The sequence below is a fragment of the Natrix helvetica genome (assembly GCF_964273705.1).
Source record: "Natrix helvetica genome assembly, chromosome: 3".
Lineage (NCBI taxonomy): Eukaryota > Metazoa > Chordata > Lepidosauria > Squamata > Natricidae > Natrix > Natrix helvetica.
The window spans coordinates 83,091,970-83,117,485 of record NC_138549.1 but is presented as its reverse complement, the minus strand read 5'-3'; the positions used below and the strand labels follow the sequence as shown (position 1 = coordinate 83,117,485).

The 25,516-nt window shown below is 37.1% G+C and overlaps 1 protein-coding gene across 2 annotated transcripts in view; it reads right to left on the bottom strand.

Annotated features, from left to right (window-relative positions):
• CDC14A (cell division cycle 14A) overlaps positions 1-18,804 on the bottom strand; it is a 67,282-nt gene extending 48,478 nt beyond the window's left edge. The window contains exons 1-3 of one of the 2 annotated variants that reach the window (XM_081946295.1): positions 18,357-18,804; positions 17,779-17,869; positions 3,896-3,971 (exon numbers count right to left, since the gene is read on the bottom strand). In XM_081946295.1, the coding sequence (XP_081802421.1) occupies positions 3,896-3,971; positions 17,779-17,869; positions 18,357-18,471 (282 nt within the window). In that variant the 5' untranslated portion in view covers positions 18,472-18,804. The remainder of the gene's footprint in view (positions 1-3,895; positions 3,972-17,778; positions 17,870-18,356) is intronic. The other variant, XM_081946296.1, reaches the window with a different exon arrangement.
• Between the last annotated feature and the right edge of the window lie 6,712 nt (positions 18,805-25,516).

Sequence of the window (25,516 nt, the reverse complement as noted above, 5' to 3'; positions counted from 1 at the left end):
CTGCGTGCATGGGCACACCAGCCCACCATTTGCATGACCCAGTTTCCCTCTCCATCATCAGCCAGGCCACCAAGCTGCAAAGGTTTGGGAAGAGGAATTATCTTGAGCAACATATAAAATATATAACATAGAATGTATATCAATCACATAATAATGTTAAACGTTTACAGTCTTGTGGGGCCTCATTATTAGCTGTCCAGGGCCACATGTGGCCTGTGGGTTGGACATGCCTGGTCTAAATCATGTAAATCATCTGCCTGGCTGCAATTTCAATTTGATCTTTACTGTACAGAAAATTATCCATGTTGAATCTTAAGTCTCTCGTACAAATAATAAGTAGGACAATAAAACAGGGAGTTGTTGTTTTTTTAAATCCACCCAACATTAACCAAAGTATATTAGCAATAATGTTAAAGAAATGAGTATTCAAAATAAGCAGGAATAGACATTAATTCTAAACACTGGTCTTGATAGCTATAATTTATCTGGAATACAGGTAGTCCTTGATTTACAACAGTTAATTTAATGACCATTCAAAGTTACCCAGCACTGAAAAATGCGACTTATGAGTTACCACCTTTGCAGTATCTCCATGATCATGTGATCAAAATTCACGTGCTTTCGTGCCCTTCTCACAAGCAAAGTCAATGGGGAAGCCAGATTCACTTAGCAACCCAGGTTACTAATCTGTCAACTGCAGTGATTCACTTAACAACTGTTGCAAAAAAAAAAAGTCATAAAATGGGGCAAAACTCACTAAGGAAATTAACCAATTTTGTTGTATACATGATGTACAATGACAATAAAGGCTACATTATACTATACTCTACTCAAGAAATGTCTCACTTAACAACAGATATTTTGGGCTCAATTGTGGTTGTAAATCGAGAACTACCTGTATGAAAGGCAATATATGCCTCACTACCAGCAAATAGGAAGAAGGATGCAATCACACTCATGTTTTGTCAGTGGGCTTCCGACAAGAGGGTGGTATCAGCCCTACAAGACAGACCATAGAATGTCTAGAATTCTATTTTATTGAAACAGAATATAGTAAATTTTTCAAGTCTCACACATTTCACAAATCAACCTGTGTACTTCTCATATAATTACACTATTTTCCAGTAAATAAGATGACTTCAATTCTTTTGAAAAACTGTTTTTGTAACAATGGAGTTCTACATCATAAACACAATGCATATAGATATTTAAGAATACTAAGCATCAATTTGCATGATATATTATTTTATTACTCACTAATTTTCATGCTTAAATCACCGCTGATATGAGAAACCAAAACCATACAAATAGGTTTTCTATGTTGCTCTTATTATACATTTAAGTAACTTCCTTGCTAGCCTGGTGCCTTAACCAGCAGACCGCTACTTGTGACCTGCTCTACAGATTTCCCAGAAACAAAGTCAATGGGGAAGCCAGCAGGAGGTCACAAATTAGAAAGTCACTATTACTTTTTCTCCCGAAAAGTTCCTGGAGGATTATAGGAATCTCATTCTCTGTAGTGCCCACCTACACTTAGTGCTTGCCCATCTGTCCATACACTGTAACAACTGTACCACCATGGCAACTGGCCACTAGCTTGTACTCCATAGTCCTGTCACCCTGCTTCCCTGGGATGCAATTTCGTTGCTTCTTTCCAAATTGTGGTCACATGGGGTCTTTGCTTAACAAGCTGCCATAATGTCAGCATTGGGGACTGCTGGTATTACCATCAGTAAGTGATGTAGTCATAGAATGTCACATATTAGGACGTCATTTAGTGATGGAAATTACATTCCCAATTGCCATCATAACCTGAGGACTACTTTTTCATCTTATCAGGTGGTAAGAAGAGGAGAAATTACATACATTGTTTCACACAACTCCCTTATGAAGGAAAATATTTGTATTGCACATGAGCAAACAACAAGGTGAGAGTTTAATTCAAGTATGATGTTAAAGGACAAGATTTTAATGTTATTAGCAAATACACTGATCGTATTATCACTAAAAGGGTCTAATCTCCACATGAAGCAATATATTGAACATTTAGTTAACATGCAGCCCAATCCTATTTATGTTTATCTAGAATTCATGGTACAGTCCCAATATATTTGTGTAGAATTGCATTATAATGCCCTAGGAAACAAAAATTTGTACAGCTTTAATATTTCAGCAAGGTAATAAATGTAAATCAGTTCTTTTTTGTAGCACAAAAGTCTGTTGCTTTATTTAGAAAAATTAAACTTATCTGCTCAGAATATTTACCCTAAATGATCTCAGCTATGGCATTTCATACATCTTTAAATGATTAGGTGGTGAATATTTACGATGGAACATGTTTACTTATCACGTGCTTTCACACATGATGCAGGAACTGGTCAGAACATGCACAATTTGTTTTGCTCTAGCAAGTTCTTCTAACAGAAATTAACCAAAATCACTTTCCGCTAAGAATTAACTGAAGTTATATAGAATTTTTGTCTTATTCGGCAAAATAGGCAAACTTTGGACAGCAATAGAGCTGCTTTAAAAGTTTTTATATATTCCTAGAACAGCCTCCCACTTTCATTAAAAGCTGGAGAAACCAGTTTCTATTAGGGTACTATAATATTGGGAAGGCTCTACTAATTACAACACAACGTATTGATTGGAGTTTGGTAGAAAGACTCTTTACAGAGCCTTCAGCTCACTCACCTTCACAAATATAGGATGCCATTAATTGTTTACGGTATTTATTTATAACGCTGCCTCTTTGATCCATCTGGATATTATGATACATAAGCACATTAATTTATACACGTTTGATATTTAGTGTTTGGGGGAAGACAAATCCTTAGCAGAAAAACTTTTAAATACAGGTTTAGGGACCTTTTTTTTTTAAATAAAAGGCAAAAAGATGATTAAAAATCACAAATGAATTAAGAGTCCAAATGGATTTGAAATAAGAACCTTCCTGTGGGAAAATACTTGTTTTAAATTCTTTTTTAAAAAAAAAACATAATACAGACTTTGATGGTTGGACACTAGAGGGAACTAATGATTATAATTAAAGAAGAAGAAAATTTAAATTTGACTTACAAATACATAATGAAGCTATTCTAACATTGGACATACTGAAGTTTATTTTTGAACAATGGAACAATTGATTTACAAAAAAATATTGTTAGAGGTTTGAATAATTCTGTGAGAAGGAATAAAAAATATTGGAAAGAAATTAAGATTTAGGACACTATTTGAAGGAATTAGATCAATAACTGTTAGAAGAAAGGAATATAAAATTAGTTTATTTGATAAAGGTTTAAATAGATATGTTATCATCTCTGGAAATGCTTCATGAACTTTTGCTGATATCAGAACTGAATTGACAAGGATCTGTTTATAAATAAGAGATGAATAACGGTGCTCTTTGAACTTGGTTATTTTCTTGTAGACATTCCATTATTTAAAACCAGATAACATCATCCACGCACTAGTTTGGGTAATAAAATGTCTATAAGAAAACCACCAAGCTCAGAAAGCTCTAAGAACCTCACATTTCAATCATGAGCTACAAATATTTTCCCTTTAATAAGAAATGGCATATGGGAATAAGAAATCATTTGTTACATTTTAAGAGAAGGTGATGTTACTAAAAAAATTTATACTTGTCATGAGGGAGGAAGTCATGTCTTTATATATTTCTTTACTATATTTTTTTTATTTGTGTTTTTCTTCTTTTCTGCACCTTCTACTATTCTTTTTGTTTTTAGTTTGTATTCCTTTTTATAGTTCAGTGTAATTTTTATAAAATTACTATTTAAAAAATCATTTACCAAAGCCAAGCACTCACCTACACCTCCGGAAGCTTACAGAGATTAACAAAATCAATAAACTAATAATAAAAGAGCATTCTTACCTTTAATTTTTTGTTTAATTTGCAGCAGAATCGATACACCAGAGCCAAGTTTAAAGGTCCAAAATCTGCGTAAAAACTAAAACATATATATCCACATGAAACACTGTTCAAAGTAATTTTAACACCTCATCAAATACTTCTAAATGCAAGTACTCCTTTTATTAAATAGCTACATTGATATTGGCATCTTTTATAGGGATATTGGGTAGCAGCATTACAACTAGAAATGTGCTACTCTATCCATTTAATATTTTATGCTTTATATCACTGGTTCTCAATTGCAGGTCTACAAAAAAAATCAATTGGGAAATCAAAGTACACAATAGACACCTGCACCATATAAATTTAGTCCATCTGACTATAAAAGTGATAAGCTAAGCAATAGATTACTGCAGTTTTATCACAACATTTTTAGGACTTTTATGCATACTGCAATTACAGATTCTGCAGATTCTGTATTGACCTATTATCTGTTTTTGCAATTTATAACCTTAGATGAAAGCTCAAATTCCACCTTGTAATTTTGCTGATTAAAGTCCACCTATTCCACAGTTCAGAAATAAAAAGCAAATACATAAGAAATACATAAGAAGTAATATCTTTATATCCTTTTCTATTATGGAAACATGTCACAAATGCCTAACAATGTAATGATGGACAATCTTTTGTAGAGAGACTATGCTTTAAGAACTGAAGAAACGGCTGTCTGGGACTGAAGAAATACAACATAGTTTACATATTAGCCAAAATATTACCAGCCATACAGATAAACATTGGGACATTCTAATTTATGATTTTGCTACACTGTTATAAGGGAGGCATAACAGCTTCACTGAATATTTGTGCAATTTGCTTAAATTTATAATAAATATGGATGTGCAAAAATAGCTTTCAACACTACAGGTTTTTTTTATTTATACATTTTCACTTCAAGTTGTTCTACTATAAATACATTTATTTACTAATAAATTAATCCAGAACATTTTATTGATAACAGTATATAACATACGTACACTAGCAGGTTGTATTTTTGTAAAATGCCATGAGAATAGTAATTTTAATGTGTGTGCGTGTGTATTACAAGGATCTGGCAAATACCATGTTCTAATACCTCATGTGGTACATTATCACATAGTATTGAACAACTAAAAGCAACAAAACAAAACAAAAGCCACTAAAACATTTACAGAAGGAGTAAGTCATATTTTACTGAGGAAAAACAAGCTATTTCATATGGAAGCAGCTACAGGCCAAAATATGCTGAGCAAATGAAAGTCTATTGTGACAAGTGAAGTGTGACATGATCATCCTAGATCCCCTTACAAAGAATTGAGTAAGAGCTAACATTCCTCTTGAATAATCCAATTACCAGTTCCTAACTCATTAAATAATTAGAAGGCTGACTAATTCAGCTCTGTATCTACCAGTAATGTTTTCCTGTTTCAATTTCAGCCATCTTAAAAAAGAAACAGTACCCATGAGTAGGACAAAGAACTACTTTTAGTTATTTGTAAATCTTTCTTTACAAAACATCTGCCAAATGAATTTGATTTTCAACAGGTAGCACTTGAATCCTACGATGGGCTCATTTGGCTTTTTATTTCAACTAGCAATACACAGGCTCATTCATATTTTTGGCACAGGTTCTAGTGTTTAATTACAAAGTATTTAAAAAGGCTTGGCACACTTATGTTGAGAGTTAATGGCATTTTAATAATGGCAGATTGAACCTACATCATCCAAACAATGCTGCTACCAAAGAGATGCAATATATTGCTGCATTAACAATAATAAAAATTACAAGTGAACAAACAAGATTTCAATCATCAAATTTTGGTCTGTGGATATACAGTATTTTTCACTTTGTAAAAAAGAAAAAGATTCAAATAATCATTAAAAGCATAGTAGCATAGACTTGACATTCAATCCTTGAAAATAACATTAAGGACAAAGGATCTAACTATTTAAATAACACAGTGATAAAAGTATCTGTAATAATAAAAATAGTATCAGCCTAACATAATCTAGAACAGCGGTTCTCAACCTGTGGGTCGTGACCACTTTTGGGGTCGAACGACCTTTTCACAAGGGTCACCGAGGAGCCTCCCGTGGAGAGGCTGGCGAGAAGCCGGCCCAAAGGGAAGGAGCGGCTCGGGTTACCCGCACAGCGGAAGGAGAGGTATGGGGGGGGGGGGAAGTAGGAGCCGGAATGGAGACGAGGAGGGGGAAAAGAGAGATGCATGCAGCACAGAGGATGCTGGGAAAGCAGCTCAGTCCGAATGATGGAGGTTGATGGGCAGAGCTATGGAAGCCAAGAGGTACCATTTCTGAGGCGTAAAACAAGGCAGGGAAAATAAAATAAAGGAACGTGGATGCGCGTACGCTGAGATTCCCTATTAAGACTGTTACCCTTGCTTAGCATGGGTAACAGTCTTAACAGGCTTTGGCCCCTCTCCTGCGGCTCCCTGCTGACCCAATCGTGCAATCTGCTCTCTGCCCTGAGAAGGCATGAGCCTCTCGCCTGCTTTTGTGATTTCACATCCTTCGCAGGCAATTCAGTGCCAGGAAGAGCTCCAGCTCTTTTCTTGCGCTTATCTCTTGCGTGCGTGTGCGCAAGCAAAATACCCTCCTGGGCCAGGATCAAGGCGGAGGGGATGACTCTCCTCTCGCTGTTGCTACTGCACAATGAGGTGAGTAACTGGGTACGCAGTGCAGGAGACTCCTCAGTGCCACTCAGGTCAGCACGAGCCGTAGTCCCCTTCGTGTTGGCTCAGGAAGGAAGAGAATGGGGAGCAGCAACAGCAGCTGGTTGGGTGCAGGGAGGGAAGAGTTCCAGTTCTCCTGCTCTGCACAGGGCTCTCCTTGCGCAGGGCTCTAGAACCCTTCCCTCTCTGCATCCAGATATGGCTGCTCCGGCTCTTTCCTGAGTCAACACGAAGGGGACCGACCTGAGTCTGGTGCTGAGGAGTCTCCTGCGCAGTGCAGCCAGCTACTCACTTCTCAGTGGTGGCAGCGGAAGGAGTCGCTGTCCCCGCCGCCATGATCCCAGCCCAGGAAGTTATTTTGCTTGCACATGCAAGAAAGAGATGAAAGAGAAAAGGGGAGAAAGAGAGGGAGATAGAGAGAGAGAAATGAAAGAGCTGGAAGGAGAGAATGGGAGAGAGGGAAAATAGAGGGAAACAGAGAGAGAAGGGGGAGAGGGAGAAAGAAATGAAAGAGAGCTGAGGGGGAAAGAAAGGAAAAGAAAGAAAGAAAAAAACTAACTATCTTAGACCTATGATGAAAGCAATGGTAAGCTAGATCTCTTGCCAAGAAAACTGCAGTTTGCCAGAAGGCACAAATTGGAAGCAAGTCTGATTTTTTAAAAAGAAAATAACAGAGATGGCAAAAAAAAATGCATCTGAAAATAAGATTATTTATAATTTCGGATAACATATTATATTGTCAAACTCAAAAGAAATCAAAATATATATCCTATTGCTGTTAGTACAATCTTGCCAGCTTCTATCAACTTAGAGTTCGTTATGAAAAGATTACAGAGAAGCAATTTCCTACAATTAATAACTTTATTTTGGATTTGCTATCGTATTCAATGAGAAAGAAAAAGAAAGAGGGAAAGGGAAGAAAAGAAAGGAAGAAGAGAAAGGAAGAGGAAAAATAGAGAAAAACAGAAATGAGAGGGAGGGGGAGAGAAGAGAGAGAGAGACCCTATTCCCACAGAAAACACTGAGCCATGAAACCTTGGTAGGCATGTCTGAGGGGGGGGATGTCATGTGACTGGGTGGGAGTGATGTTGAGTTGTCCACACCCACCCAGGTTTTGTGGCTCCCGGTGTTACAGAGTAGCAACGAAAAGAATTTTATGGTTGGGTGTCACCCAACATGAGGAACTGTATTAAAGGGTCGCGGCATTAGGAAGGATGAGAACCACTGATCTAGAAAAAAAAAAGTTTTAGAGTTAGATGTGCAGATGTCTGTATTAAAGCAAATCCTGTTCCTAAATTCTAATCATATGGAAGAATGATCTTGAGGGATGAATGGAAGTGAAGCTGCCTAGTAACAAAAAGTGGAGGAGGAGCCCACAGTTGCTTAATGATTGAACAATTAAAACTACAGTACATTTGTAGAATAACTTTGCAATGGAAGTTTGTTTGTGCAACAAATGAACAAACTCCCTAATCCCTACAAGTGAGTTTGCTTCAATACCTCAGGCTAAATCAGAAATTCTGATCCAGAAATAATAACTCATAGTTCTACTGTATCCAGAACAAAAAGTCCAGTATAAAAATAGACACTTAGAATACTGAATGTGACCTCACTTTATATTGATAAATCCAATTAAATCATAAATCAAAGACATAACATAGTTTTACTGTAATGTTTATGAAACTAAGGAAAGCAAGATAATAGCAACTATAGGTAGCTCTTGCTTAATGACTGGTTGCTTAATGACTATTTGAAGTTATGACGGTCTTCAAAAAAGCTTCTTACAAGCTGTCCTTGAAGTTATGACCTTCCTATGTGGTCACATGATTGTATATCAGGCGCTGGCAACCAGATCACATTTATGACCAGCTGCAGCGTCGCAGTCATGTCACCATGATTTGCTACGTTTTGGGGTTTTTTTGCTTTTCCCCCCAGCAGAATGCAGCAAAAAATGCTTGTTAGATGTGACTGGACTTGCTTAACAACCATGTGGTTTGTTTAATGTAACGATTTTCTGAACTACTGTGGTGGATTTGCTTAATGACTGTAATGACTTACAACCCAAATCCTGGACTGTTATCCTTGTAAGTCAAGGACTACCTGTGTCTTCCTGAAATGTCCATAGGTTAGGGTAAAATAAGTCACAATGGCAGCAGCAATGGTGGGATCAAAGCTCCACATATTTTTTATGTTTGCAACCACTCATTTGTCTCATTCTTTTTTAGTTGCTCTGACAATGAGAGACGATTCCATTGTTGAAAGGCCTCAGATATCAGTGAAATACAAAAGTGTCATGAAGCTTTTGTACACAGAGTACTCTGCAACAGAAGAAATTGATGACTGTCCTTGAAAGGTCATGTCATAACGATTTTCAGGCATTTCAGCTTTTTATTTTTGTTGCAACAACTTACATGACCAGTCTTCTGAGAATGATTACATATAGACAGTCTCTGGTGTGCAAAACCTTCCAGGGTCACAGTGGAATGGTGGATTAGGCTAAATCTCTATTCCATTTTAAATCCTGCTGTGAGCAGAAGTGCAGATCAACTGTAATCTCCAATTAGATCAGCGCCTCTACAGAAAGGGTGATTTATTCAAACCCAAATCATATATAGGATCTAATCAGGATAGAAACAAATAAATTGCTTAGAAACAGAAAAAAGTTCAATAGTAGGTTCAAAAAATTGCTGTAATTTAAAATAGGAAATTTTCTTGAATGTGTAAATAATTTTAAGTATTAAAGTTATTAAACCAGTAAAACTCAGCACTGAGCATAGATATTTGTAAGCATTGGGCTTTGGGGAAAAAAATCTATGCCATAAATTTAAATAATCACAACAAAATGCTAACTGACAAAATGGCAACATCGATATGTATTAAAAGCAGGTTTACAGGGATAACGTGCACATATTCTGGCAAAGTAATCTAAATTGATAAAACTAAATAAATAATTATTTCACTAAATAAAGTAAAATCTCTAAGTGTTACATATATGATATATATTTAAGAATAACTAATAAAATACTATTTGCAGATACATCAAATTATTCAGCATGATAAAATTTCACAGTGGCAGAAAAAGCCTGAAGAACTGTTTTCTCTAAAATTGCCTGCTTGGAAGTGAAATGAAACTGAAATTTCTATTCAAACTAGTGCAATGTGATATACATTAAGCAAGAGATAAGCACAATTATAGGTGAGCACCTGATAGAGTCTTTCAAAAATTATAGTATATTATACCAGGAAGGAAATTTAACACTGCAAAAAGCCTGAAAACGTATAAGCCCACTCAAATCTAGTTATCATAATGTTTATAATACTGCATGGAAATTCTCAAGACAGATTACAGTTTGAAAATATACAGGATATGTGAATATTAAAATTGACCGGAAGGTTGAAGAAGCAATGTATGATGTATGTTTGAATAACTGGGCACTTTTCATTCTAACAAGTAGTGGTCAATTTATGACTGTTCATTTAACAACTATTCAGTTACGCATTGAGAAATGTGACTTACAACTGTTCCTCAAACCTATGACTATGGCATCTTTCCCACAGTCACATGATCAAAATTCTGGTGCTTGGCAACTGGCATGTTTATATGATGATTGCAGAATCCCACTGTCAGATAATTGCTATTTGTGACCTTCTCAAGAGGCTTCAGACAAGCAAAGTCAACGAGGGAAGCTGAATTTGCTAGATGACTGATGATTTGCTTAATGACCATGACAAAAAAGGTCATAAAATTGGGCATGCCTCATATTCCAATCACAAGTGTGGTGATAAATCAAGGATTACTTGTAAAACATAGCGACTAAAAAGAGTGAGAGACATTCACAGAGGAACTAAAAAACTTTCCCCCCCAAGCAGTAGAATTTAAGATTATCTAATGCCATTGGGGATGGGAAAAAAGGTTTTCCTTGAAATGAAAGCTAGCTGGTGACTGGGCCAATCACTCTCTCTCATCCCAACTCACTTCACAGGGTTGCTGGTGAGGAAAATAGAAGGAGGAAGAAGTATTATGTCTGTTTGCCATCTTGAGGTATTTATAAGGTAACAAGGGCATGATGAAAATCTAAACAATAAAAATGTAAGAAATAATTGAAAGTAGAGGCTTCGTTTTCATAATACTGTATGTAGCACTCAAAAATTACTTTAATGAAATATAGTAAGAATTCACTGATAAGCATGACTAAACTCTTGTTTGCTTTAAAAGCTGTAGCAATGTGTCACCTATAACAACAGTTTGCTACTGATTACAAGATCCCGGGAGCAGAGAATAAATATCTAATAATATATTTTCTTGGAGGGCTCCCAAGAATAGCTGGCTGATTATCTCTTTGAGGCAAGGCAATCAGTCATTTTGTAATTGAGCACACAATTTTGGTGTAACACTAAGAACTTTGACTATATCGTTGAATAAATTGTAATTGTAGAAGATTGACTTGTCCTCTGACAAAACTAGAGGAATGCCTACCTATGGCAACTTCAGCAGTCTATTATGTATCCATGCAAGGACTTTAAATAGATACTGTTCTCTTTCAGTCAACAAAACAAACCTGAGTAGAGGAAGTAGCACGGGAAGATTTTGCATAGGAAAAAGGGGCTGAGGAGACTGCTGTTGAGCCGGTAAAGAAGACAAAGATTTAAAAAACAAAAGGTCTGTTGGGAAGGGGGAACTGGAAAAGGTTGGAAAGATGGTGGCCCAAGATCAATCTAGACAGTATAGGCAGCTTAACATCTGTTGTTGATTTTGTAAAAAAGAATGTTGGGTAGTGAACCTAAAATGGGCAGGGCAGTGTTATACAACTACATGTTGGTTCAAGGGAAAGTTGAAGTTTTCTAGGTGGACCTGGTAGAAGCTTGGAGAAGACCAAAGATCCAAAGTGGAAGTAGCACTATGGGTCCTTTTCACTTTTTCCAAAAGATCTCTTTGAAAGACTCAGGCAAGACACAAAAGACCAAGTTCTACCAAGCACAGATAGAAAACCAGCAGCAGCCTGAAACAGGGAATTTTAGCTGCTGTGTTTAGCTTCTTACATCTCTCTCTTTCTCTCTGTGAATAGAAAGTAGATAGGGCAAATGTTAAGATAAACAACAATTTGCAAATATTTTCAGTGGAAAAATAATTTGCTTTAAAACAACTCAAGCCACTATGATAATCAGGCATGTGGGCAGAAGAAAGAAGCAGCAGAGAACGGAATGTAACTATCCAACTGGAAATAACTCTTGCAAAGGAAGGTGATGAAAAGTTAACGTAAATACTGGTTTAATTGCTTTCATAATAAGAAGGGAAAATTCACAAGAGGAGCTTTGTGTTATGTCCTGCATGAAATCTTACGAACCCATAGAAGCCTTTATAAAAACCACATTACATATATAATATACTTCAGATGTTCAGTTGGAGCAAATAAGTGATACAACATTAAGACTGACCCTAAGCCTCCACAAATTTATCTATTTTGGGGTACTGGCAAGTGACTGAATACTTGTCTCCCCTCAAAATAAACTGTTTATACCACTCTGATTTTGGCATATGTATACCACAACAGTGTGGTAGGACAATCACAAGGTACAGATTCCAACCTTGGTAAAAAGCCTAAAGAAAAAAAGGGTGATGAATTGGAGAGAGTTAAAAAGGGCCTGAGAAAACATCAAATATCACAGAATATATAAACATTTGTTCAAACAAAAATCCAGAAATACCAACGGGTTTGAGGGTCAATGTCAATAAACAAACTTAAAGAAATATTTCAAATCACATTGAATGTATTTCAGAGAAAAAAAAACTGTATATATTTGCAACCAAAAGCAGAATAGGCTTACAATATTGGGTTGCCCTTTGGAATAACTTCAATAATTAGCTAAGGCCATGGAGAGCATTCTAAAACAATGATAGAATTAAGAAGCTACTGTATCGGGATTGCAGAAACACAGATTGCCAGTAGATTTCCTGCCTCACCCCTCTTATTCTTTATTTTCAGAAGATTACAAACTATACAGTATCAAAATATTTAAAAATAAATAAATATATTACAATCAGGTAAATAAAAAAATACCTAACAATATCATTGTATACTATAAAATATCATAAAAATCTATACCAAAGATCATATTGCTTCATCCTGTGAGTATCCCAAAAGTGCTTTTTCAAAGGGAAACTGGACTTTGTTTTTTCTTGAAGACATTTTGCTTCTCATGCAAGAAGTGTCTACAGTTTTTAAACTGAAGAACTGAAGAAACTTCTTGGATGAGAAGCGAAATGTCTTCAAGGAAAAACAAAATCCAGTTGCCTTTTGAAAAAGCACCTTTGGGACAAACATGACTTGGATGACTGAGAATCTCCACAGTCATCCTTTGACTATCAGAAAATATTCTCTTTCCCAGAAGAGAAAAGTTGCACATTTCCAAAAGTCCTCAATATTTGGAATAATGTAGTATCACTTTTCCAATTTTTCAGTATAATTATTTTGGCTACCCGCTATGCCCAGTATAACTATAGTTCCTCAAAGACAATCAGATCCCAGAGTTTTGATATATAGGTAATCATCCACTTACAACAATTAGAACCAGAATTTCCATTGCTAAGCAAGGTGGTTGTTAAATGAGTTATGCTGGATTTTACAACCTTTTTTTGCCATGATTGTTAAGTGAATCATTGCAGTCATTAAACAAATCCAGCTTTCCACATTGTCTTTGCTGTTTGGAAGCCAGCTAGCAAGGTCACAAATTGTGATCACATGATCCCAGAATGCTGCAACTGTTGTAAATACAGGCCAATTACCAAGTGCCCAAATTTTGATCAAGTGACCATGGGGATGCCACAACAGTCATAAATATTAGTTATGAGTCCCTTTTTTCAGTATCATTGTAAATTGGAAAGGTCACTAAATGGGTGTAAATAAAGAACTACGTGTACATTCAACATCACATTATCTTTAATATTGAGAGGCTTTCCCATATAATCTACCTGTGCACATTAAAAGACTATTCCAGAAAAGTACCAGGTACACCCATACCACATGGATCAATGTTCCTGAAAGGTTTTTTGTATGTCCAAAAGAAAAACATCTATCCTTTTGAATGCATTCTTAAGGAGTCCAATACACTCTAAATGCAGTTTTTTTTTTGATGAAGCAATTTTATTCTCAAATCCATTGATGCCATTTTAACATTATTAAGGACATGCAACTACTGATAATGGCATTAATAGGGAATCTGCATCTTTAGAGTAGAACACCACGAAGGGGTAGCAAGGAGATACAGAAATCTGTATTGCTACCTAATGGCTAGTTGGGTATTTGCAGCCCAGATATAGTAACCTAGAACTATTACAGTAAGCTTTAAGTACATATCTGTGGAAAATAAAATACAATACAATATAATACAATACAATAGTAGAGTTGGAAGGGACCTTGGAAGTCTTCTAGTCCAACCCCCTGCCTAGGCAGGAAATCCTATACCGTTTCAGACAAATGGCTATCCAACATCTTCTTAAAGACTTCCAGTGTTGGGGCATTCACAACTTCTGGAGGCAAGCTGTTCCACTGATTAATTGTTCTCAGTGTCAGGAAATTTCTCCTCAGTTCTAAGTTGCTTCTCTCCTTGATTAGTTTCCACCCATTGCTTCTTGTTCTACCCTCAGGTGCCTTGGAGAATAGTTTGACCCCCTCTTCTTTGTGGCAACCCCTGAGATATTGGAACAATGCTATCATGTCTCCCCTAGTCCTTCTTTCTCTTAAGCTAAACATACCCAGTTCCTGCAACCGTTCTTCATATGTTTTAGTCTCCAGTCCCCTAATCATCTTTGTTGCTCTTCTCTGCACTCTTTCTAGAGTCTCCACATCTTTTCTACATCGTGGTGATGTAGTTAGTTAGTTAGTTGTGTATTGGTAGATAGTCACCATTTATATTTGGCATACTCAAAGCAAAGAATTATTCAATCCAATCTAAAGAAGCTGTTCATACCTTTAAAAAAAAGTCAATCAACCTATTGGTAATCAGCCAAAGTATGAAAAAAAGAACATGAACAGCAATTATTAATCCAGGAGAAATGGGTTTGTTAGAGAATCAAAATCACAAAACCTAAGTATTATGAAAAATTAAAACTGAAGGCATGTTTCATTGAAGATTTTTTAAAAGTACTGATGTCAATGAAATCAAATAAAGGGCCTGCAAAATAACAGCAGAAGTGGATAAAACTGAAAAAGAGCAATTGGCTATAGAAGAAGCAATAGAAAAATTACAAGTAGACACATAAATAAAATATTTAGTTATAGTAGAAAAAAAAATCAGTAACTGCTATTAGAAAGTAGAGTGCCAGGCAGAGCAGAGTTAACTACAGCTGTTGAAAGAAATGAGTACTACAGAAATAGTAGTGGTGAGAGATTTAAAAGCAAAGAAAAACTGAAATAATCATTGGCTTCAATAGAACCATTAACTTCAAGCTTCAAACACAATTATTTCTCAAGGAGGTGTTAAGCAATCATATGAAATAGGAAGTGAAGAAAGAAGTGAAGAGGGTGAAAACACTGAAGGATTGGAATAAAGGATATTTCATTTATATGTCATAAAAGTGATGTTTTTAACAAAAAAATACAGCAGGCTCAAATTGTGACATAATATGGCCAGGGAACAACTTTTTTTTTTTTTTTAGTGATGACTGCATGAAATTCAAGAGGCATGGAGGACAGAGTAATGATGGCATGATGTCACCTTTTCAGTATTAACATAGTGCATTAACCTTAGCAAATTGCCCAGCTTGCTTGTTTTAGGCTTGATTTCAATAAAGAGCAGAAAACGATCTCACTGTAGTTCAGCAATTTGCAATCAAAGTTCAGTGGTGTAGTTCAATGGGGCCAAATGCAGCTCAGAGGTGACTATAATTGCTTGAAGAGGAGGATAAGATAATAGTTACATAGATATCCCTTCCATCCATACAAAACTTCAAATACTCTTATTAATCTAACAATAACTATAATAGGTGTTAAACAAATAAATGTTTAAGTGTTAACATGTAAATGTTTTTATTTTCTCTTTTCTATAAGCATTTGATATCACCGTGTTTTAATTGCCACACTTGTTGATCATTTGGATAGCTTTCCCACAACACTGTATCCGTCCAATAAGAAATCTTAAATATAACAAAGCAATGGAAGTCAGATTTAATGTCGATTTAAACAATCTGTATTTAGAAAGTTGTAGCATCCAAAACTGAACATTCTTAAATAATAACGCATCAAAATTAACATGCTAGGCATGCTTCAGGTGACTATAACAGAAGCTCTTGTGTTTTCATCAGCATGTAAAACTTTCGCCCAAACCTTTAAACATACTACCAATTAGCAACAAGTACTATTTCTCAGATATATTGAGGGGTTTTGTTTTTACTGATGCTACACTGCTTAGATTTTTCCTGTTTGCCAGTGAGTTTGATATGTTCTCTCAAAACAATTGATTATATTCTCCTGGGTTATAGGTGTGTGGATGACACATCCAGCCATATTTAGATTAAGATAGACTAAAAATTCTTGTCAAGGGAAATTATATCAGACTTAAATAAACTTTTGAACAAAGAATGTGATCTTATGCTAGTTACTGCACAACAGACTTTTTAACAATCATATAACTAGCTTAGGAAAGGGTATTTAAAAAAGATTCCATGTATTATCAGAGTTAGCAGCTAAACAGTTGTGTGTAAGATTAAATAATTAAATCTGTAATTGTATACACTTACTTACTGAACAAACCTCCAAGTGTTCACTTTTTACAACTGTACAGAAAATCCCAGGGCGTTTTATCTCACCTTGTTTACATCTCTGCTAAATCATAATATGGATTAGGCAAAAGCATGTATCTTTCGCAAGCAGGGATATTTAACAAACTATTCTGTTGTGCAATCTTGGAGCTCTGGCCAATTCTGGGAAATACAAGCCAAAGTCTATGGTACATATAAAACACTAAATAACTCAAGGATGAAAGCTTTCTATAATGCTTCAGTAATTCATTGGAGTAATCCAAGAATACAATGTTTGTTTCTAGTTAGGCTGTATTATTTTATATGAATAAATCTATCAATCCCATTTAAGTCAATGCAAATTAATTTCATGTAAACAAATGGATTTTAAACTGTACTAAAGACAAATATTAAACATTTCAGATGGCGGAAAGATTTTGAGTCTTTGATCATTAAATTATTTTCCACCCAGTAAGATTTAATACAGTGCTGGTGACCAGTTTTGAGCTATTATTATATTATTAGTAATAACATTACTTCAAATCCTTTCTCTTGTTCCACCTGCTCTACATTTTGCACATTAAGAGAGTTTCCAGTTGGAAAAATGGCCATGGAGCACAGCAGTCTAAATAGGTCTTGTAAAAAGAAAGCTAATTTTGTTAAAGTCCTTCAAAAATAATCTCAATAGATATTGGCTTTTGTTCCAGGAAGGACTATCACAGTTCACAAGTTAAGAAACCCCCCCCCCCACCACATTCCTGTCTCTATTAAATAATCATATTACCAAGAATGTTATAAACATTCAGCAGAGGTTTTGTTGCCATAAATTCAAATGCAAATTTCATAATGCAAACATACTTTGCTTTTAGTGATGTGTTTCACATGCAGTATATTTTTTATCTAAAGTGCACCTAACACAAACTACACAGACACGAAGAATAACTGTATAACACTGTGCACTATAATCTTTTGTTTTTCCTAAACTTCCCTTAAACCAGTGTAGATGAACTATTGTTTTTTTAGAAGATGAGCAGATAAATGTCAGAAAAGTATTTTAAATCACGGACCAACGATTTAAACATAACATCCCTGAAAAGTAGTGTCCCTTTGGCAGAAATAATAAAAATAAACTTGGGGCAAAGAAAAGAGAGAAACATCCACTTTCCAATTAAGAGTTTACAGGGCAATGCAATTAGAGTTAAAAATAGCTCTAGGATTTTATAAACAACACAATGGCAATGCTGTCTTATATGTGATTTCGAATCTCTGCACACACAAAAAGAGAGAGACAGAAAAGCCCCCCATGACCTACTTCTTCTAATCACTTGGAGACGACAGGAACTAAAACAAACGTTTCCAATGAGAAAACGAAAGTAAAGCAGGGCTATCTGAAGAAGCATCGGGAGGGGGGGGGGGCAGGCAAAAAGAAAGCACAAACTTACTTTTCATAAACAAACTCCTCATCCGTACAGAAATAGTGCGTGTTGACGGTGCTTTTGGGTCTGTTCCGCAAAGTAGCAAAATAAAGTCGGTCTGAAATATAGGAAGGGGGGGGGGAAACCAGAGGTGTTGAGCTGCTGAAGGATCCGGTCTTTCCAGACAAGCTGATCTTCACTTCTCGGCTTCGACCGTCATTATAAAAGCCACCAACCGGCCATTATAACGTTCAACGGGAAGCCTTCGGGCTCCATTTCACCGCAGGCATCAAAACACCTCAGGGATCTTTTCTCGGGTCAGGCTATCCTTGGGCGTCGGATAGATCCGAGATGGGGGGGGGGGCTTGGTGCCTACGCAGCTCGGCCACCCCACTCTTTTTTCCCCGCGCCTCTTTAACACTCTTTCCCCTCACCCAAAGTTTACGCGATTCAGGGGATCTAACCCAACTGATCCCTTCGGGGTGGCTTTCTTGCAGCTCCCGGCCAGGCAGGTGCTTGCAAAGCACGGAAGTCAACCGCTGGGGCGGGAGAGTGAAAGTTACGAGCCCCGTCGCTGCCGCCACCCCGGCCTCTCCCGCGCTCACCTTTGAGGAACTCGGAGGCGCCCAGCAGTTGCTCCGCGCCCAAAGGCGGGCTGGGTTCCATCCTAAAGAGGGCGCGGAGGTGCGCAGACGCGCGGGACGACGCGTCGGTACTCATGAGCGCGGTTCGGAACGGCGAGTACTCCGGTGGTGGTGCCGGCGGCGGCAGCAGCAGCAGCAGCAGCAGCGATGGCAAGAGCTCCGCCGCCCAGCCGGATTCACCAAAAGCAGCGCCAGCAGCAACGGGACATGCTCGGGGAAGGGAGAGCCGGAGCCGGCTGCCCGGGTTTGCGCTCCAGCCGCCGCCTCCGCTTCTGCTGCTGCTGCTGCTGCTGCTGTTGCAGCCACCAGAGACTCCTTCCCCGCCGCCGCCCGCATGGGATGGGGAGTGAGCACGCGAAAGGAGGAAAAGGAAAGGGCGACGGCTCCGGGACCCAGCGACCCGCGGGAGTGGCGGAGGAACCGGCCGGAGGGTGGGGTGGAAAGGATTTCTTCGCCTCCGTCCCGCCCTCCGGCGGCTTAAAGGGGCAGGACCCGGTTACCAGGCAGCGGGCGCTGCGGTGGCAACCACGTTACCACGGGCTTTGTTACATACGCACCTGGGCTCGGGCCGAGAAGCGACGCCTCAAAAGGGCTGTCCCCGAATGGCACCTGAGGCCGCCTCGCCAAGCCAGGTTGTGGAAAAATGAGCAGCTCGACTCTCCCGCTCTCACTTTCCTCAGCCTCTGCGCTATTGGTGTGTGTGGTGTGTGTGTGTGTGTGTTAAACCATCGCCTTGTGCCACAATTGATAGGAAATAAAAGGCTGAAATGTTTTTAGCCTACTTACCTCCCCAATATGCAAAAGATCACTTGGAGTTAAGTAAGACCTTTAAATGATATTTGCTGCAAAACGCTTAAGAAACATGGTTTCCCCACCTTTCAAGGCAGGCTTGGCATTTAACTAGTTCTAATCCATCTCGGGAACAGATGAAATTTCTTCAGGCAACCGGCAAACTATGATTTAAGAATTGGATTCAGAAACGTTTTGCCAAGATGGCATATCTGCCAAAGCAAGGAACAAAATCATGCCCCCTCCCCCATACAATTTTGTTCTGTTTAGTTTTGTTCTGTTCTTGATTATTTTCTGTGAGTTTGTATTTTATCCCTTGAATAAAAAAATGGAAAAAAATATGTGAAGTTACTTAGCCTAATATTCTAATGTAACATATCTTGTTTACACATCATGATCAGTTCTAAACTATGGTTTATAGATCACAATTGATGTGTTCATACAATAGGCTAAGCCAAAAACAAATCATAGATTAGTTGATCGAGCCAAACCAATATGTCCCTTGATTTATACTTTATAACAAAATGATGCCCCTTTGCCTTAGTATATGTTAATACCTCTTATTCAGCCCTAGGCAAATGAAAGATTATTTCACTGCTTGATATATGGAATCTATTGCTGTCAGGAATCTTTCCAATATCCCACAAAGAAGACATGATTTTTTGTTAATTTGTTTAAACAAACAGTTGAAGTTCCTTCAAGTGTTTTGGAATAGATTCTTCTACATGTAGCTCGCATTTCTTATTTAGCTGATGATACTTCTGTTAACATTAACCCATTATAAAAATAACAGCAATTGAATGTTTTACCACAATCAACACATTACATGACTGGAGTAAAGTTAGATCCCATGCCTCGCATCACTAGAATTATTGTATAAAAAAGGGGCGAATAGGATAAGCTTCGGTTTTAGAAATCTTGTTAGAATGACTCTTGGGTTTACTTGGGCAGCAGACACTTCAAAAATGATTTGGAAAAAAGTATTATTGGCTTCTTACAAGCACCAGGCTTCTCTCCCATTCATTAAGGAAGGCTGGCTGTTTCAAAATTGCTGAATTAGCCTTTTTAAAAGCCTTGTTTTTTTCAAGCTAATGTAAAAAAAAAATTAAAATGCCCTCTTTCCTGATTTTAAAAAGTTGCTTTTTTCAGTGATTAAGTACTGGGGACTGATAGAGAATTAAAAAGGCTGCTACTGCTGCTTTTTTTTTAAATGGCTATACATATAGAATCCCATACATACATTATATGATTGCAATTTATATACATGCAGTAATATAGTTGCAAAATATATATTGTACAATATGTTATTGTTTAAATAAAAACCAAACAAGCTACAAGAAGCAATGGGTGGGAACTAATCAAGGAGAGAAGCAACCTAAAACTAAGGAGAAATTTCCTGGCACTTAGAACAATTAATCAGTGGAACAATTTGCCTCCAGAAGTTGTGAATGCTCCAACACTGGAAGTTTTTAAGAAGAGGTTGGATAACCATTTGTCTGAAATGGTATAGAGCCCTGATGGCAAACCTATGGCACAAGTGCCAGAGGTGGCACATAACGCCCTTTCTGTAGGCACATGAGCTGTCACCCCAGTTCAGCTCTGCCGTGCAGGCGTGCATGCCTCTTGCTGGCCAGCTGGTCTTCGAATCTCTGCTGTACAGGGGCGTTGTGGGGTGCATGTGGGGGGCCCACACATGCATATGCAGGGGGTGGAGAATGTGTGTGTGGGTCCTGTGCATGTGTGGGGGCATGTGCAGGGATGCATGGGGACAGGGCACATGCATGGGAGCCATGCACACATTGCATTTTGGGGGTTTGGGCGCACACACACTTTGGGCAGCCATCACTGGTATAGTGTTTCCTGCCTAAGCAGGGGGTTGGACTAGAAGACTTCCAAGGTCCTTTACAACTCCGTTATTCTATTCTACATTACATCATAGCATGTTGTGTGAACTAACCATCACATTACATTACACTAAGGTGGTTTCTTTAGATTTAGTATGTTATATGAACATGGCCATTGTAATTTATTGATTGTACAAGTGCAAAGGATACAATGGTGTTTAAAATAATTCAAAGCCATATCTAAGAACATTTTAAAAATGAAAAGTGAAAAAAGAGCTTTGTTGTTGTTTTTTATGGAAGCCTAACATATTACAATTTCATAATGCTACTTGCACATGTGATGAGATAGAATTGGGGGATGCGGAGGCTACAGTGGCTACACAGGCTATGTCAATGGGCTAGAATTTTTCATCCCTGCTTTCAAACCATTAGCCACTATTAATAGAGTAACAACTAACGGAGATGATAACACACACTGATGATCATTGGGGTATTCTCTGATGTCAAATCCATTAAGATGTTGTTGGTATAGATCAGGGGTGTCAAACTGGCAACCCGTGGGCAGGACGGGTCATGCACAGACCACACCTACCCCTGCTCTGTGAAGGGGAAAACGTCACGATACATCACGTGACGGCAATGTGACGCCACAAATGTATCACCCGTGGTATAGATTATTAGTTTTCATTCATTACATATGACAAGGCTTCTTTCAGAAATGGCCATTGAAGAGACTATAATTACTAAAATTAGCTTATGTAAATTACCACATCTGGTGACATTTCTAAAAGGTCTTTGAAGTATTATGGCACCTTCTTTTCTTGAACTTGAGCAGAAAGAGTCTTCTTTCATGAACTGAAGAGAGGTGCTGCCCTCACACAAAACTAAAGCACTTCTTCCAAATAATTTGTGAAGCCCGAATAGCAAAGCCCTATTTTTATATGGCATGATGTTGCTTTCCATTCCTTTCCATGATTTGTGCTGCATACGGAGTATGTTTTCTTTAATTAATATTGAACAATATCTGTTCCATGGCTTATAATTATTTTATGTGGGTTATAAGGCTGGGCAGCACAATTTTCAAAAGGGAGCTTTTCAGTGCACACAGAGCACTTGTCTGCAACTCTTTAAAACAATTGCATATTTTCCTGTGAGAATTATGTGTGCTACTGATTGATGCCATGTTTACACCGCTGAGCACTTCAAAGCGTTAGTACATTACTAAAGCTACCTAGAGTCACTATATCAGTTAGATGGGCAGAATACAAATTTAATAAATAAATAATCATTATAACTCCATTCATAAATATGGGAAACTCTAGCTTCCTTTTTTTGTGTCCCATAAATTAAATAAAGGCTTAAACAGGCAACCAACCTATATTTTTGGATTCAAAGCATTCAAGCTGATCGGGCACAGGATGATTTAAAAGTAAACTCTTACAAACGGAGTGAAATTTAATTTCATATAAAATTGTATAGGATGCCTTTTGACTGTTTCAAATTAACATTTTGTACATATGTTCATGAATGGTACCAAGGATGTAACCACTGTTATAGTAGTTACATGTGATTAAAATATATATATGCTGTCAACTGGCTTTTGGGTTCAGCCTTGAAGAGTAGAGAAGAAATACAACCTTTTGAAATTAGGCATATGGTACTATGATTTTACAATTATTACTAACTACTAAAGAAGTTACTTTTTAAAAACTTTTTATGAAGACCTAAACGGAATGATAGCAGTAATATTTCTCTTACGATACAAATGTTGGAAAGTATTTTTAACCCATAGTATTGGAAGATACTGTATTCTGGGTGCTATTCCCAAAGAAAACCTCAGAGGAACCTAACAGATTAAAAGTTAAAATTATAAGAACTTTTCAAGAACTTACTTATTTTTCCCTTTAGGCCTTCCAGATACTTGTCTTCACAATGTCAGTTACAAACTGACCAGCATAAGCACTAAGAATACTGATCAGGCACAAGAATCTAGATTCTGTGGCATCTGATTGGTCTGTTGTTACCCTGGTTCAGGTCAAACATCATTCTATCTTAGAGTAATAATTTAGATGACTAAAACTATCAGTAATATTCTTAATCTGAATGTGTCAATGAGTTCACATTATGAAGAAGACAGTGGGAATGGATGATTACAAGGACATTTTCCCCAGATAACTTGATTTTTTGTTTTATTTTATTTAATATTATAAGGAAATTAATAATTATAACCCTTTTCAGATTCAACTATTAAATATTACTTTCAAAAATCTTTCTTCTGTCTCCTTTGTTCAGTTATTCTATTGCAGCCATCAATTACATTGTTCGTTTCATATTTGTAAAAGATAGCAGTTAACATTCCACTTGTGATTATTGTACAGCTCATTGAACTGGCACAAATAATGCACAAATCAAAAATTTTGATAACCAAAATTTATATAAATAACACTATATTTATAAAACAATGTTTGCAGTGCTATTCTGACGGTTCCACATATCCCAGCTCAAAATTCTTTTTAAATACCTCTTGGCAAAATCTTAGGAGTGCCATCTGCTGGTGTATTGACAATTGGGCAAATTATTTAAATACAGTAATGAGGCTCCTGGTGCACTGTACTTCCAGTCATTATTTTCTCATCGAAAATGGGTCAACAGCACTATGCAGAAAAACACTTCCATGGATTTAGTAAGCAGGCTAAGATTCTTTTCCTCCCATTTTAGGATTATGCACAATAAATATGACTTTAAGACATGCCGAGTTTCACTAAAGTAATCCAGTCTATTACAGTATCATTTAATTTGTATAAATGCGGTTCAGAGTCTCTAGCATCTGAGTAAGCCCCATCCTTATAAGCCAAATAAGCTCTGGTTTTTAACTCCAGTAAAAAGCATTAGCTGCAGTTGAGGTTTATTGCATGGATGTATTTCTGAATCCTCTTCTGTAGGGTCTAAAGCAGAGATTTACAGAACTCACTCTTTCTCTATATATATAATTAAAAGGGCTGTTAGGAAATTAAAACAACTTGGAAGAATGCGGTGGCAAACCACTTTTGTAACACTGCCAGGCAAACCATACTGATATAGTCACTGGAAGATGCACTGAAGAACCGGTGTAGTACAGGGATTAAAGCAGGGGTGAAATCAACTTACCTTTGCTACCGGTTCGCAAATGTGAGTGTGCCACCTCCGTGCGTGCTCAGGACCTTCCGTGCATGCGCAGAGCATAAAAACAAGGACGTGATCACGTCCAGGCAGGTGGGAGGAGCCTTCCGGCACCACTCCTATTGGTTCACCCGAACCGAATAGAACCGGTTGAATTGCACCCCTGGGCTAAAGTAACAGAATAGAACCAGGGAAACCTGGTTTCAGCTTTACCCACAGCCATGGAAACTCAGTAACCTTAGGCCTATTGAGACTGCTGCGAGGGGGGAAAAAAAGATGGAGAAAATGCTGCATTGAACTGCATTATGAAAGGTAGGATATAAAATCCAACAAGTAAATAATAACTAGAGTCTTTAATTTCAACACATACAAACACATAAAAATGCCTATGTACATCTGTTAAAGTTCCACTAATTTTAGTGGGGGCGGAAAATCATGTAGCTGTATGAATAAAGTCACCAAGAATAAAGTTTAACTTGAAACAGACTTTTAACTTTTGGAGAATTTTGGACCAGAAAGGCAGATTTGCTTTACTGAAATCTAAATCATAGATCTGTAGCTAAATGTTAATTCAAGACTCTTAATGTCTCCTCTAGCTGGAATGACATTATATTAAGACAGGGTTTTGAACAATGTGCTTAGGGAATATTCATTTTAATATTGGGAATAAGGAAATGCGCAGTGGACATATAATGTTTCTTTGGAAATAAATCTGAAGTAGGATTTATTTCCAAGACATTACAGTATTGTATTTAAAATAACATAGCTCAATCCTAGATAAAGATTACAACCCAGTCATTTCTAATCAACCTTCAGAGCTGTAATCTTGTATACATTTAATTCCAGTAGTTGGAATTCATTGGCACATGAGCATAAAAGAAGGAATTAGTCTACTTTCTGTATAATACAGCTCTTCAGCCAATAAATAACCATGAGACATTTCTCATTATTACACATTTTTATTAGCAGTTCTTTTAAAAAATAAAGATGACAGAACTAATATCCCAACAATATGACTGTAAAAGAGAAATATATATATGCAACTTTTGCATTTACAAAATACATCAAAATACAACTGAACTAGGCAATTACATTTCCAGGAACCACTGAATTCTAAATCATACATATTTTAAACAGATTGAAAATTATTGAGCAGAAGGAAAAGAAATATACAAACTCAGATACAGAATAAGCCTAAGTGAATGAATATAAATATGGCACCTTAATATACAAGGTAGCACAACCTGTTCCCAAACCAAATACTAATATTCATTTTAATTCCTTGAAAGCAGCAATAAGCCATCAGTTTCAGATACACGAGTCTGAAAA